At 40.2% G+C, this 15,135-nt stretch overlaps 1 protein-coding gene across 1 annotated transcript; it reads right to left on the bottom strand.

Moving 5' to 3' along the window:
• Positions 1-1,494: 1,494 nt before the first annotated feature.
• dhx33 (DEAH (Asp-Glu-Ala-His) box polypeptide 33) lies at positions 1,495-14,486 on the bottom strand. The gene is made up of 12 exons (XM_028467428.1): positions 14,120-14,486; positions 12,337-12,497; positions 12,027-12,254; positions 9,942-10,112; positions 9,662-9,847; positions 9,389-9,500; positions 6,875-7,034; positions 6,703-6,791; positions 5,797-5,924; positions 4,089-4,292; positions 3,910-3,996; positions 1,495-2,298 (listed from the first exon to the last, which is right to left on the bottom strand). The coding sequence occupies exons 1-12, from the start codon at positions 14,328-14,330 to the stop codon at positions 1,990-1,992; spliced, it is 2,046 nt and encodes a 681-aa protein (XP_028323229.1). The 5' UTR covers positions 14,331-14,486; the 3' UTR covers positions 1,495-1,989.
• Between the last annotated feature and the right edge of the window lie 649 nt (positions 14,487-15,135).

Genomic DNA, 15,135 nt, shown 5'->3' with positions numbered 1-15,135 from the left:
TCTAGAAATACCGACTATGTAAGTTTGGAGGTGACGGACCGTCTTTGACCAGGTCATGTGACCTGGAGAATGTTTCACTTTACGGCAGTCACGTGACCACAGACTCTGATATACTCGTTGGGCTTTTGCTAGTATTTTTCCACCTGTTCGACTACTGGTCATGGCCGAGGCAAGCAAAAAGTTTAAAACTGCATCTGAGGAGGTGAAAAAGACGCTGCCAAGACCAAGCTCCCTCCGCCGGACACCGCCACGCGCATGCTGGGTCACCTGTCCCCCATCTGCCCGGACCCCGGTCACCAGGCCGACGACGGCAGCAAGGCAAGCCGAGCTCTGGGCCACCGGCGCTCGGTTGCTCCTCCAACCCCTCTTCGCACCCCAACCCGACCGACCCAGCCCTTAGAGCTAATCCTTATCCCTAAGTTACAGGTCAACTACTGTCTGCATACACAATCAAAAGACAAGGGAGGCTGGCCCGACTGACTGACTGCTAATTTTTGCGACAGTGCTGCGGCGCTTGTGGCCACTAGGGGCGCTTGACGTGAAAGTAACAAGTCTAGTGTCCCTAGTGGGAAAAAGTTACAGTGTGCCTTTAAAAGTGCAGTCTGCAACTCTTATAAAAGTGATTTTTTTTGTCATATTTGCTAAATCTGTCATTATGTAAGGGCAGCCTTACATGATACTAGTAGGGATTTGTAATTGTTACAATAAAACTCTGTAGTGCATGTGTTTGTGTACACGCAGCAGCCTCCGTTTGGGCTGCTCTAAGTGACACTGAGTTGCTGCTGCTGCTGATAGATTGGTGTGTACACATTGAGAGAGAGAAGCGCTGCAGTAATATTATATTACTGTGATGTTGCTGTCAAACTAATGTTAGCTTGTTAGCTCCTCTGAGGGAGGGACTTTGGAATGTTTGGAGGCAGGGCAAGAGAGCAGCCGTTAGGGAGGGGGAGAGAGGGATCTGAGAGTTGCGGACTGCACCTTTAAATAAACCACAATCATAAAAGAAAAAGAAAAAAACATATCTATCAACTTGTGAATTGTTAATGAACATTATGACTTCTGCCTGTACTTAATTGTATATTAAGAAATAAAGCAATCATGATATATTAATTATCATTTTTATTATTCATCTAATTAATCTAATTTTCTGCATACAAACAAAGGCCATGCAGGTCTGTGTCCATTAACATCATCTGCTCTTAATGGCAGCGTTTCCACAAATCTGTGTGATTTATTCACACATACAATCCTGAGCATATTGTAAAAAACAAAAACATCTCGTTTTCCTCCAAATTTACTTTGTACATCGTATAAAGGACCTGAGTGATTCCGTTGGTGAATATGATCCACATGTGTTGCACATGACAGAGAAATGTGAGAGTGAGTGAGGCGTGCTGCATGTTGCAAATTAAACACACACTCTGGCATGTTGTGTCTCACTTACTTTATAACTGAATCAAGTGATTTAGAGGTGTCCTCTAGTGGGGAGATTGGTATTTACAATTTTTCTGTCCTTGATGCATCGAATCACTGAATTGTTGCATATATTGATTATGCAGGATTCTAAATAACCTTTTTTTTTTTTGGTAAATCTGATTTTTGTGCTTTAAATTTGAAGTTAGACTTTCCTTAACATGAAGCAACACAACTCCTATGAACCAGGTTCAGGAACATTGGAAAAGTGATAATGGAAGACGTCTCAGGAGCAATTCTGCTATATTTTAAAAATCCAATGGAAGTTCTGATAATCTATGTGACCAAAGCAGGAGGAACTGCTGCTGGGTGTTTCTTCTTTCTCAATCCTTACCTCTAATATAATCATAATCTCAACTGTTGGGTGAAGCTAACATGCTAACGCTGAAAAAAGTCAAGCATGAGATTTCAAAAAGAATCTAATCTCCTGGTGCTTTAACAGGCAGAGGAAGTGGATCTTATAAAATTTAAAATGCAGTGTGCAAGCAGCAGCTAAGTGTTCTGTGTGTCTATTGGCTAGCTCTTGGAGGGGTGGAGCTTGCGACCAAAGTATTCTGGCGCCGCCTCCATTAGCCAGTCAGCGTCCACCAGGCACAGGTCCCTCATGTAGCAGCGAGAGGTGTGCAGCAGCTCGTTGAACACCACGTAGGCCGGTTTGGCCTGGAACAGGACGGAGGACGGGTGGACCGCCACAGCCTGGTGGGTGTCCAGGGCCACGTAGCTGCCGTCCAGCTGCAGCTCGGCCGCGTTAACGAACATCCCGTGGGCGATGCAGCGGCGAACGTTCCCGGTTTCTGCTCCACATGATTCCATCTTTAGATTAAGCTGCAACAGCAACAATAACTCATGACTTAATGCTGAGGGGTGTATTAGACAGGGAGAGTATGAACACAATAAAAGCTGATTAAAATGTTTCTTTCAAACCAAAATGACTGAATGATATGTTTAAAAAATAAGAAGTAAAATACCATAATTTCCGGGCTATTGAACGCACTGCTGTATTGTCTCCATAGTCACACAGGCTGCACCCAATTGGCTGATGAGGGTGCTGTTCAAATGACTTGGCCAATCAGAACGGGCGTGTGGGCGGGCTGCTGTATTCATGTACGGTTTAACAAAGGTTTCTGTGTATTTTGATCAGTTATAACTGATGAGTTTCCATATCCACATAAAGTCTCCTCGTCACTGCTCCACGTCTGCGTATCAGTCCATTTACAGCTTTCTATGGTCCCTTTTTACTGGAACCAGACTGATGCACCGCTCCCTCCGTCAGAACTTCTTACACATCGAGTCACATGGAGTCCAGAATACGAACGTGATCGCTTCTGAACAAACCCAATGTGGTGATTTGGCATCTTTATGCTGTTTATTGTTTCCTGTCTGTCAGTTCTCCTTATGTCATCTCCTCATAGTCCAGTACACGATCACTCCTGAACAAACCTAACGCGGTGATTTTTACAATCTTATGCCATTTATTAGTTCCTATCTTACAATATTAAGCTCATTGTACTTTTTATACACTCTTCCCACCATAAATGCATATGCTCCCTGGTCCAAAATCCTCCATTTATTACCAGTATTTGCTTTTTATTTAAGCAAACGTCTTATTTTAGATATAGAAAATGAAAACAAATATAGATGTATGACTTGCTCCCACCTAATTTCCCACATCCGTCCTGTGCTGTGAGAGCTTTACCTTTCCCTACATTATCTGAAGCTGGTTTTTGAGGCTGTTACAGTTCATTCATTCTGCTGTAGGGATGAGAGTCAGCAATATTCTGCTTCCTGTCACTGGACACGTGTACGACAGTCTGAAAAATTCACACAGAGTGCCCCGCCATATTGGCCCCACCCTCAACTTTAAAGGAAAATAATAGCGTCCTATATGCCGGAAAACACCGTAAATATTGAATCGTACAGTATTTTTGTACTTTGTATTTTATGTGGCATTTGTTTGTTTGTTTTTATGTCATGTACTAATGCTGATAATGCACTCTGAGCTCTTTGCACTTATTCTTCTAATGTTGTTTTCATAATGCAAATAATGAAGTGAAACTGAAACAATTGGAAGAAGTAAAGTATGGGGGAGTGGTGGCCTAGTAGTTAAGGATGCTGGGCTTGTAATTGGAGGGTTGCCGGTTCAAGCCTCACCTGGGCCATCACTGTTGTTGAGCAAGTCCCTTAACCCTGAACTGCTCCCCCGCAAAATGACTGCTCACTGCCCCTCAGGGATGGGTTAAATGCAGAGGATAAATTATTTTAGTTTTTTAATTTTAAAGTAACTAAAAATGACTTTATACTCCAGGTGGAGTTTGAAGACTGAGGTACGTGACATTTATGCCCCCATTTTTCCCTCATAATCTACTGACTGATCTGATCAGATCAAAGGTGGAGCACAATGTAGATCTAGTATGATCATTAGAACGATGTGTGTACCTTGAGGCAGATTTCTCGGAGCTGTCCCTGGACCTCCTTCACCAGGCTCATATTCCTGCTGTTGACAAAGTTCTCTCGACACCATTCCTTCAAACATCAGACATGACGTTCAGTGGGTGTGGAGGTGATGAAACAGCAGCAGGAAGTTGTGATGCGTACATTTCCGTCAGCACACTCACCTTGTTCCCGCCCACTTTCTTGAAGGCCCTGTAAATGTTGAGCAGCGTCACGTGGTCTCCTTCGCTGGAGGTGAACTTCCTGCGCGCTGCCAACACCTCGTCCCGTCGGGCCGGAGGGTTGAACAGAACCGAGTCCACGGACAGAAGAGACACGATGCTCACGATCTCCTCAGAACACGAGTAGTCTGGAGACAACAGGATCGTCTGAGAGAGAGAAGTCATGGATTACAATTACTCACGTTACTGTCATTGAGTTGCTTTTATGGGTACTTGTACTTTTTTGAGTATATTTTAAAATGCGTCATTTTTCTTATACTTAAGTACGCTTCAAAATAAGTCATTTATTACATTTCTACATCCAACCGATACTGAGTAAATGTTTATTTTTTGTTTTAAAATGATTAACGGACATTGTGAAACTACAAAGAATCAAATACATCACATCATAGCCGACCAATCAGATTAAACGTAATGCACGGCACCAAAACAGCATTGAATGGAGGTTATTTCCTCAGTTTTAGAGTTTATAAATGTAATTATACTTATAATAGAGCCTGATAATTTATTTTATTTTGAATTGAATTAATTGGTGTTATTCTTTATTTTTATTTTTTTATACAGATGCCTTTGTGAAAAATAAATTATGTTCCAATTGTGCATGATTTGGTCTCTTTATAAGTTTATAGATGACATCAATCCTTGTATCATTCGTTCATTTGTTTTACATTATGTTACAAAAAGAAAAAAAAAACTCATTATTTATTTGTTTCCAAAACCAAAATGAAAAAACAGAAAACGCCTTGTTTTTCAAATTCAAGCTGTTTTGCTTCGGTACAGAAAACGGAAAACCAACACCTTTATCCATTTTCCTCCATTACCGATTGGCCAAAGTACATGACCCGGAAGTGTACTCTCATCCAACGCTCACGGACATTTTGGAGGATTTAGAGACTCCTAAGTGTTGCAGAGCTAAAGATATCACGGAATGTGTAACGCTTCACTTACGGGTCGCGTACTTTGGCAAATCGGTAATGGAGGAAATGAATAAAGGTGTTCGTTTTCCGTTTTTTCATTTTTGTTTGAAAAACAAATGATACACGGATTGAGATGTTTACTGTATGCAAGGGAACCATGGCAAAAAGAAGACATAATCATCAACATCCCCCGCCAGATTGGTTGTCATAACTCACAACCAAAATACACCAAATTTGGTTATCCTATCTTCAGTGGTTTGTAAGAAAAGCTGTCTCCTTTGAAAAACCTTGAACAGGCTAAAGAAAAACAGAACAAGGGTAATAACTCCAGAAAAATAATTGGGCACTTGTCATTTTCGAACTCCATCAAAGTATTGATACCATGAAGCCACACAGCAAGTTTGATTATTGTATCTTAAACAGTTTCTGAGAAAAGCTGTCCTCTTTAACTCAGACAGACAGACGGACACATGGAGCTCAAACCTACAGTATATCCTCCTTCACACTTTGTGGTGGGGGATAAAAATAAACGTGGGGGGTGAAAGTAATTATTAGCTTTTACTTTGAGTACCATTTAACTGAGCTACTTTTTACTTGTACTTGAGTATTTTATGTATGACTTACTTAGCTTGTATTTGAGAACAATTTCAATCAAGTAACATTACTTCTACTTGAGTAGGATGTATCAGTACTTTTTACACGTGTGGTCACGGCTCTGTTAGCGTTTAGCTAACCTTAGCGTATCTGGGCTCCAGAGGGAAGCTGGACATCTTCTTTCCCAGAGCAGTGAGACACACGTGGCCGTCTTTCCTCTCCACGGCTCCCAGCAGCTCCAGATGCTCCACAGCAGAACGGACCGCCTCTGGGAAGGTCAAACAGGTTGTCATGATGACACCGGACAACAACAATGTGACGAGGGATGGGTATAGAATCCGGTACCAACCAAATTCCTTCGATACTACTTGGTACCGATTCACGTAAAATCAAACAATACCGTATTTCTGAACCTAAACGCATCCGTGTGACTATGAGGGAGTGGAAGAGAAGGCGATTTTCCACGCAGGACCTGAACACAACGATGCACGTACAAAAGCAAGCAAAAACTTGGCTCTACTGGCAGAAAAGGGGTAACCACGAAATGCTGACTCTGCTTTCAGAGCCGATGCCTCAGGTATCAGACCGGGCACAGCCGCTCTGCTTCGGCCGAGCTATAAATACGTTTATTTTTTACGTTCGTACAAAGGTTTTCACCAATGTCCACAAATGTAAGTGAAATACTCGCAATATAGAGCCCTGTCACATAGCGGTGCTTTTTAATTTGTGCATTATAGATAAGCAGCTGTAGGTCAGGGTTTCATGATGACAAAATTTGTGAAACATATGTTACTACAATACAAACTGTTGGATGTCGGTTTAATATGTGTTAAAGTTGTTTGTTGTTATTATATTTATTATTATTATTATGAGAAACAAACATGGTAAAATGGAACATTGAAATTTTATTATTTATCATTTATTACAACACAAAGGTAATAAAAACTGGTATTGATACCTATTCACAGGCAGTAAGTATCGGTTCAAATGTCAGTGGTGCCCATCCCTAAACGTGACAACACAGCAATGGATGAATGACAGAATACCTGGAGACGGCTTGGACATGAAATCAAAATTCATCACATCTGGAATCCCCAGAGCCATGAGCTGCAGCATCACAGCAGCCAGGTTACACCTGCACACACACACGTACGTACGTAAACACACACACACTAAGTGCTGAGCATATGATGACAGTCAGTGCTGACTATTTCCTACCTCTGGATCTCAGGCACAGTCATGGGGAGGAAGTTGTCGAATTCGTGCTCAGTGTAAAGTCTGTAACAGGAGCCTGAGTCCTCTCTGCCAGCTCGACCCGATCGCTGCCACGCCTGAGCTTTGGAGACACGCTGCACGGCCAGAACCTCCAGACCGCTGTCTGAGCGTCACACACAGAGACACAAACACACACACACACAACAGAATGTTTAGCTCAGTGGTTCTCAAACTTGTTTTGTGTAATTCCCACTTAGAATGAAGGTGAACTTTCAAGCCCCACCATGCCCCCCAAACAATACAAATTCAAATTTAATAACTAACAGAGAACAAGGAACATCATATTTCATAATGAATCAAAAACTAAAGCAAACATTATTTACAATCTGTGACAAAAAGCTTAATATATATATATATATATATATATATATATATATATATACACACACTATTTAAGTCAGCTATTGAAATGTAGTTTATTGTTCTGCTCCACTTCACACGTTGACTTAAATCATTGTTTTTACACTTTAGTTCCACGTTACATTTTGTTACCGGTCCATATCTAATGCAGTAATCATTCAATTCGATTTTTTTTCTTTAATTAAAAAAAATCCTTATTAGCATCATATAGTATATTGTAAATATAATTATTTAAAAAAATTGTACATCTCCGTGCTGTCTGTGCCTTATAATTAATTATTTTACTTAATAAAACCCTGGAAGACAAAGTCTTGGCGGTCACCCCCTCCAGCTCCAATCACAGGATTTAGTGAAAGGAGGGGTGAGCAGAGCCCACGATAGAGCCTCCTCATTGGTTGCCGCGATATATAGTGAAGCGTGTGCACGGTGCAAACTTGTTTTCAGTCTTAGACTAACTATGGACACTTAAGTGGCTGTTTTCCTTCTAGACAGGTCATCTAATGTTCCATTTTACCATATTTTGTGTGCATCCTTTAGCGTGGCAACGGGTTTTACTGGTAGTGCACGTTCAGTTCTCGTGCGCGATATCATGCACTTCTGTGAGAGGAGGAGACTGGGAGGGATTATCAAAGTGGGGGGTGGGATATATGGTTCAAATTCGCCATGCCCCTCTGTCATGGTTCAAGATTCAAGCAGTCCAGCTGTAATGCTCTTTTAATTTCTGCTCAGTGGTAGAGTGGGTCGTCTAGTTACCGAAGGGTTGGGGGTTGGAATCCCGCTCTATCCAAGTCATTGTGTCCTTGGGAAAGGCACTTTACCCACATTGCCTCATATGAATGGTAGGCAGCTGTGGCTACATTGTAGCTTACCACCGGCATGACTGTGTGAGTGACTGGTGTGAATGAATAATGGTTTCTGTAATGAGCTTGGAGTCTCCTCAAAAAAAAAGCACCATAAAATCCAAGCCATTATTAGTATGATTATAAATACCAGTGACTTTATTAGATATTGTTGTTGCTTGTATCGATAAATGGAATTAAGTTTTATTTGTACGAATTTATGTCTTTTATCAGATTCTAACTGAACTGCAGCATTGGTGCAAACTTTAATAGTTTATCATAAAATTAAACCAGGGAAATCACACGCACCCATTTTATTGTGCTCCCACAAATAAACCTTTTATAACACTACAGAGTATATACACCTCTTTGTACATCCAACCTTCAAACACATACTCATTTGGCCATAATTAACTCTACTTAAGCTCCTCCCACTATATGAATACATACTTCTGACGGGCACTGTACTAGTATAATAAAACATAATGTCATGATGTAGATGTTTTCTATATAACTTCCATGATCTCGAGCAGCGTTCCCATTAATCATCCTCAAGTTAATGTTTTATTTTAATATACTACAGCCATCTCAGAGGCTCAACTTCCAAAATAATTAAATGAAATAATATTAACGTTATTCCATTATTTTTTAAGTTGAGCCTCTGAGATGGCTGTATTATATTAACAGAAATATTGCTACTGTGAATAATCATGTGCTTTTTATTTTTCCTCTTTACAGTATTAGACAGCGTTGAAGAAAAACCAAAGACTGTTTTGAATATACTTTTCTTGTGCAATGAGCTGCAAAGCAGTGTTTAAGTGTTTAAATAAATGTTGAAATGTTGCCAATAGATGGTTTGAGATCCTTATTGTATGAATATTAGCAATGATCAAGTGATGCTAAATAATTACCTGAGTTACCTGAAAAATTCATCTTTAGATGAATCGTTTAAAAAAATAATTATTTGGGACAAATCTATTGTCAAACTTAAGCAATTTTCCCGTGGGATTAATAAAGGAATTCTGATTCTGATATATTCACTGTAAAAATGAAGTGATCAGTCATTTTGCTTTAAATTCAAATGCAGCGTGTTGAAGTATTCAGTTATTCTATTTGAAAATATATCAATGATGTGAGTTATGAAGTGTTTCCTCTACTTTCATCTTCCTGTTGTATTAATAAGACGAGTATAGGAATGTAGCACAGGAGCACTGAGTGGAAATAAATGACTGTGTTCACAGTGGATGCGTCACCTCACCAGGATTGAAGCGCTTGGCCTTCACCATCCCCGTGTCGATGACGAATTTGATCCCAGAGATGGTGACAGATGTCTCAGCGATGTTAGTGGAAAGGATGACCTTCCTGCTGCCCTGAAAGCAGCCAAAAGGACAAACACTTCCCTCACTATGAAATAATAATCAGGTTTCACATTGAGGGAACACTCAGCAGAGGAGCCGTGCACACTCTTTGGAGACGTTGTCTCATTGTTGACACTGTTCTGCTGATGCCCTGCGTGCTGTTGGGCTCTTACCTTGGGCGCTGGCTGGAAGACCCTGAGCTGCTGAGCTGGAGGCAGTGAGGCGTACAGAGGGATGACGACCATCGGGCTACAGCCGTCAGGCAGATGTTTGGCGATGTCCCGACACGTCCTGGCCAGAGCCTCGATCTCCTCCTGGCCCGTCATGAACACTAGGATATCGTGCGACGGAGGAGCTTCCTGCATGCGAGCAGCGAGAGAACGTGTCAAAAAGAATCAGGGACACAAAGCCAGGCTGTGTGCTCATAGCTCTGAGACTTTAAAGTTCTTCTACCTGGTGAATCTGGAAGATGGAGACGAGTGCAGCCTGCAGATAGTCAGACTGAGGATGCTTGGTGTAGTAGATGTGAATGGGGTGCTGTCTGCCCTCCAGGTACAACACTGGGGACTTGTTAAAATATTCAGAGAACAAATCCACATCCATCGTAGCTGACATCACGATGACCTGCACAGGTAGAACCAAGGAAGGAAGAACAGAGAGGAAGAAGCATGAAGAGGAACACAGGTGTTATTAATGGAACAGAAAATCAGGGATGTGTGTAGGGCCCGATAAAATCCATTTTATTTTTTTCCATATTCCGTAAAGTTTTTTCTCTCGCCAAATTTCATATTTTCCACATTATTTTTTTAAAAGTAGAACTAAACCCCTGCTTTCTCCTGACCTGTCACGAGGAGGGAAATTCAAAAAATGCCTCAATTATGGACGGGGCTCCTGGAGCAGTTAAGACACGCCCATTCTATACTATAAAATCTCCAGTGAACAATCTATGCTATGTTAACTCGTAGGAGTGTGATGATATCTTGATACAGCGATATATTGACACCACGATCAATCAAAAGCACTACTTAATACCCAAATACATTTGTATTCTTTCTATTCTATTGTGTTTTTGGGGTTTAGTTACTCTTTGAATTACGTTTTTAAGAAATATTTTATAATTTTGTCAGAAAATATTAGTTTTTAACTCCTGTGAGGAAACAAAATAAATACAAAATAAATAAAACTATCATTAAAACTGTATGTCATAAATAAAAATGAATTTAAAACCATGTGTAAGCTACAATTAAAAGGTAGATATAAGTTAAACTAACTGTCTGACTGCAGTATTAATATCACCCAATTTCCCCACAAGAATCAATGGTTTACTGAATCTGAGCAATATTTCGGGGGCAATTTTGACATTTATTTCCTCATTTATAATTCAATTTCTTTTCTGAAACAAAAGCGCATGAAAAGCTAAAGTATTTCTGATAGTGTAGCCCGCGACACTCGCTAACTTACGACACGGACAAACAGTAGCCAGCACTGACTGTTGCGTTTGCTCGGCAGATTTCAGGTGGTGAAACATGAAACTACAAGCCGTTCCTCTGCCTACATCCCCCAGAATATTCTGTGTTGTCTTCGTTCTTTGGTTATTCCGTTTTAAAACCAAACCAAAATAACAAATGGTGTGGTTATTTTGTTTTACTGACTTAAAACCAAAACAGAAATACAGGAAAAAAAATCTTATTCCCTTTTGTGTGATATTTGGATGTTTACGGGGAAATTAGCGCGAGAATTAAAGTCCGCTGCACCAGGTTTCCCTCTCCAGGTCCTGGACCAGGTCTACACACACAATAGGACTGTTTAAGATTTATTTCAGCAGTTTTCTGGTCCAGCTCCAGTTTTCATTCAGTCTGTGGATGTTTTAGCTCGTAAAAAGCTGCTCACGTTTGAAGTTAATTTTTTTTATGATGTATGCAATCTTAACAGTGTTATGATCTAAATAGTATCCAAATAAACTGGTGACTGACTATCGACTTTGAGGCTGGAGTGAGGAACAATAGATGTTAGAACTTCAACTATTTGACACTTTTGCAAAAACAATTACAGCTTTTTTGAGGGCAGTAAAAATGTTTATTTTGCAAGTTATAATACAGCTATCCCCTAACTGCAGCCGCCAACACACATGGGAGTTGATCACAAGAAACGAGGAGCACCAGTAGATTCATTACACCACCTCTGGTTCCTTTAATCATATATCGTGCATGTTTCACATAACATCTTTTTTTTAATTTTGATTTATTTTTGTATTAATAACGTTTCAAATCACCAGTAATGTGACTCATGCATTGCTCCTTTTTTGTCCAGGAGCAAAAGTCCGCCCAGTCACTAGTTCATCTGGATACTACCGGTATTTGAACCATAACACTGTTCGGTAAAGTTGGCAGATATTCAGATTCGGACTTCCAGCATTAATAACTCTTTAAGAAAACATTGTTGTCATCAACACAACAGTTATGCCTCTGCCATCGTTTTTTTAATCGCCCAGACCTACCTGGTACATCGCTACTGATCTCAGGTCAGTCCCTCTCTCACCTTCAGTGGAATCTTGTTCATCTCACGGCGTTTGCGCTGAGCAGACTTCACCACACCGAATAGCACGTCTGTGTGCACGGTGCGCTCGTGCGCTTCGTCCAGCACCACCACAGTGTAGCGCAGCAGCATGGGGTCTCCGATGGCTTCTCGCAGCAACATTCCGTCTGTCATGAACTTCAGTTTTGTCTCCGAGGACGTGACGTCTTCAAATCGAACCGTGTACCCGACCTACGAGAAACGTTATGGAAACGAGTCACATACATCAGACCAAACAAACCTCAAACCAACTGGAAATCTGTTGTAGAATTACCAGCTTTCCCAGTTGAGTCCTCCTCTCCTCTGCCACCCTTCCAGCCAATGAGATCGCAGCTACTCGTCGTGGCTGAGTGACGGCGATCAGGCCAAGGCGTCCAATCCCAGCCTCATACAGGTACTGAGGAATCTGAGTGGTCTTCCCAGAGCCTGTCTCTCCTGGTGGGTCACAATAAATGCTTTAACCAGAAACTGGAGCGACAGTTAGTCACCAGTGCTGGTGCCAACATCACATGTAAGGAAAATTAGAAACGCTTCGATACCAGGCTGTAGTTAAAAACCTCTTTCACAAAGTCTGTCAGGTTTATAGAAATAACTAACTGGGCTGTGAACACACAGCAGGTTTCAGAAGGATAACAGTCATAGATGAAACAAACAAAGGATGCATTCTCTATCTATTCATCTCCACCCAATCAGCCCAGTGGAAAACTTATAAACATTAAATGATTACACAGAGCCAGATACAGTACAATGGCCTCATATAAAGGATTTTCAATATTTGCGAGTGGTTAATTAGCCCCAAAAGCCCTGGTCCAAAATAAGAAATGAAGAAGTCACATGAAGAAAAATTGTTTTATACCCCAAGAAAGAGTAGCCTTTATACTATAAATTAAAACTTACATTCCCACATGCAATTATGGGGAAATGAAAAATAAATGTGAATAAATTTGGAGTCATTTCAAATATTTTTTCAAAACAGCAGTCATGGACAGACAGTCACACCACGTTATATTTTGACACTTTAAATACCAGAATACATTACAGAAGTTATTTAGTAAGTAGGGATGTAACGATTAATCATAGGTCAGTTAAAAATCGATTCATAGGTATCACGGTGCACATCGATACCGTGAAAATTGAATTGCAGTACCTTTTTTTAAACGGCAGAGGGCGCTATATATATACATATACATATCTTTCTCTTGTCCAGAAGTGTTGGCGGCGGGCGGAATCTGCTACTACTTTCTTTGTGGCCACCTTCTACTCTTAAACATGTTCATAAATGATTTCTTACCCCTTTAGCACCGAAAGAATATCTGTAATATTACGTGAATATCTGTAAGAGTCGCATTTTTCTATTAGCTCTGTCTGCTAGCATAGCATCTCTTCTTCACTGCAAGAATTTATGCATGCCAACTGACCACTGGGTTACCAGCGCCCTCTGCTGATCCAAACAAACATCTGACGTAAATAAAATCCAATTACTTTTTTTTTAAAGTCCAATTGTTAAGGCACAAAATACATTTTCAGTTGCACTTTTAAAAAGAAAAAGAACTATTATGCAGTTTTGCATTGTTTACTATAGAACCAGGATTTAAATTAAAATGCTTCTTCTTCATTTGTATTATTCCTTTATTTATTTCAATCAAGATTTATTTTTAGTTAAATTGCATTGTTTTGAATAGTTTATCAAGGGATTCTTTTGACAATGAAAAATAAAAGGAAAATAGTACAGTATTTTCCCAAAAAAAAACAAAAGGAATATTTTTCAGTCATTTGTCTACAGTCCCATTTTGTAAAATAAATCGTGAGAGAATCATATCGTGAACCCAGTATCGTATCGGGAGTTGAGTTAATCGTTACATCTCTATTAGTAAGTACTATTTAAATTATAATAATTTAAGTAAGCGCATATATTCTAAGTTTCTACATATGTGGTATCCTTTTGTGCATTTAAACAGTTTTTAACTAAAATAACTTAAATTGGACATCATTATTAGTGGTCACGTCATTGACCCAAATATATTGAAACTTTTCCCTAAGTTGAGTGTAAACCTTACCGATGAGGATGGCTGTGTGCAGCTGTCTGAGCTGGCTCATCAGCTGGCCTTTAGCCTGGTGGATAGGGAGCTGTCTCCTCTGGACTTCTATGGGGGTGCCCACATGTCCCTTTCTGGGCAGCAACATTACACCTTTGTTCTTATCGTGGCGGAAAAACACGGAGCCCGGCTTAAACCTTTTAGCCGGGGGAGGGTCGGGGTCGTGGGGCATGGTCTCCACACGGTCACGGTGGTGATGGTGGTGGTAGAAGCACCGCAGACGAACACTAACACCAGGACGCAGAGGAAAGACAGCTTCCCACCATGTTCACAGTGAGCGACACTGCGGATGTTTTGCTACAAAACCACGTGGTCAAGCTCGGCGCATATGTTTGACGTCATCTTAAAGAGGTCTCGCCCTATTTTTATTTTTATTTTTATTTTTCATGATTATATTAATATGCTGTAGCGATAGTACATACACATTTAAAATCTCGGTATATTGTCTTGTACTTGCCGGAGAAGTGAAACATTTTTAATAAATTTCTGAAAAAGAGAAAAAAAGAAAATAAATAAGCTAAATACAGAAAAAACCGAAAAAGGCTCATACAGTTCCTTTAATGTATTTTGTGTTGTTTTAATATTTTTTGTATATTTTTCTGTTTTTGTAGTTGTGCATTTTGTGGGTTTTAGTTCTCAGTTTGTGCATTCAAGTTGTAGTTTTGTGTACTTTCGCTACCAATAAAATGTTACTGTCCAAAAGCTTTCTGATGTTGGATTAAAATGACTTTTAGGCATTGCAGGGCCATGACAGAAAAACAACTACATCCTCAGGAAATGACTAAATAATTGACCTTGTACCTCATTTTCAGGCTATAAATCTGGTTCTCATGTTGGTCTTTAATTAATAACGATTAGACATGGTATTATACCCTCTGCTGTCAACACTTCTGATTTTAAGGTCTATAAACCCAGAGGGAGAAAAAATAAATTTAAGATCCTCTTCCCCCAAATAGTTCATACATTCCAGCGCATGG

Source organism: Gouania willdenowi, chromosome 14, assembly GCF_900634775.1.
Source record: "Gouania willdenowi chromosome 14, fGouWil2.1, whole genome shotgun sequence".
Classification (NCBI taxonomy): domain Eukaryota; kingdom Metazoa; phylum Chordata; class Actinopteri; order Blenniiformes; family Gobiesocidae; genus Gouania; species Gouania willdenowi.
Note: the sequence above shows the minus strand (reverse complement) of the source record. Positions and strands in the feature narration are given on the sequence as shown.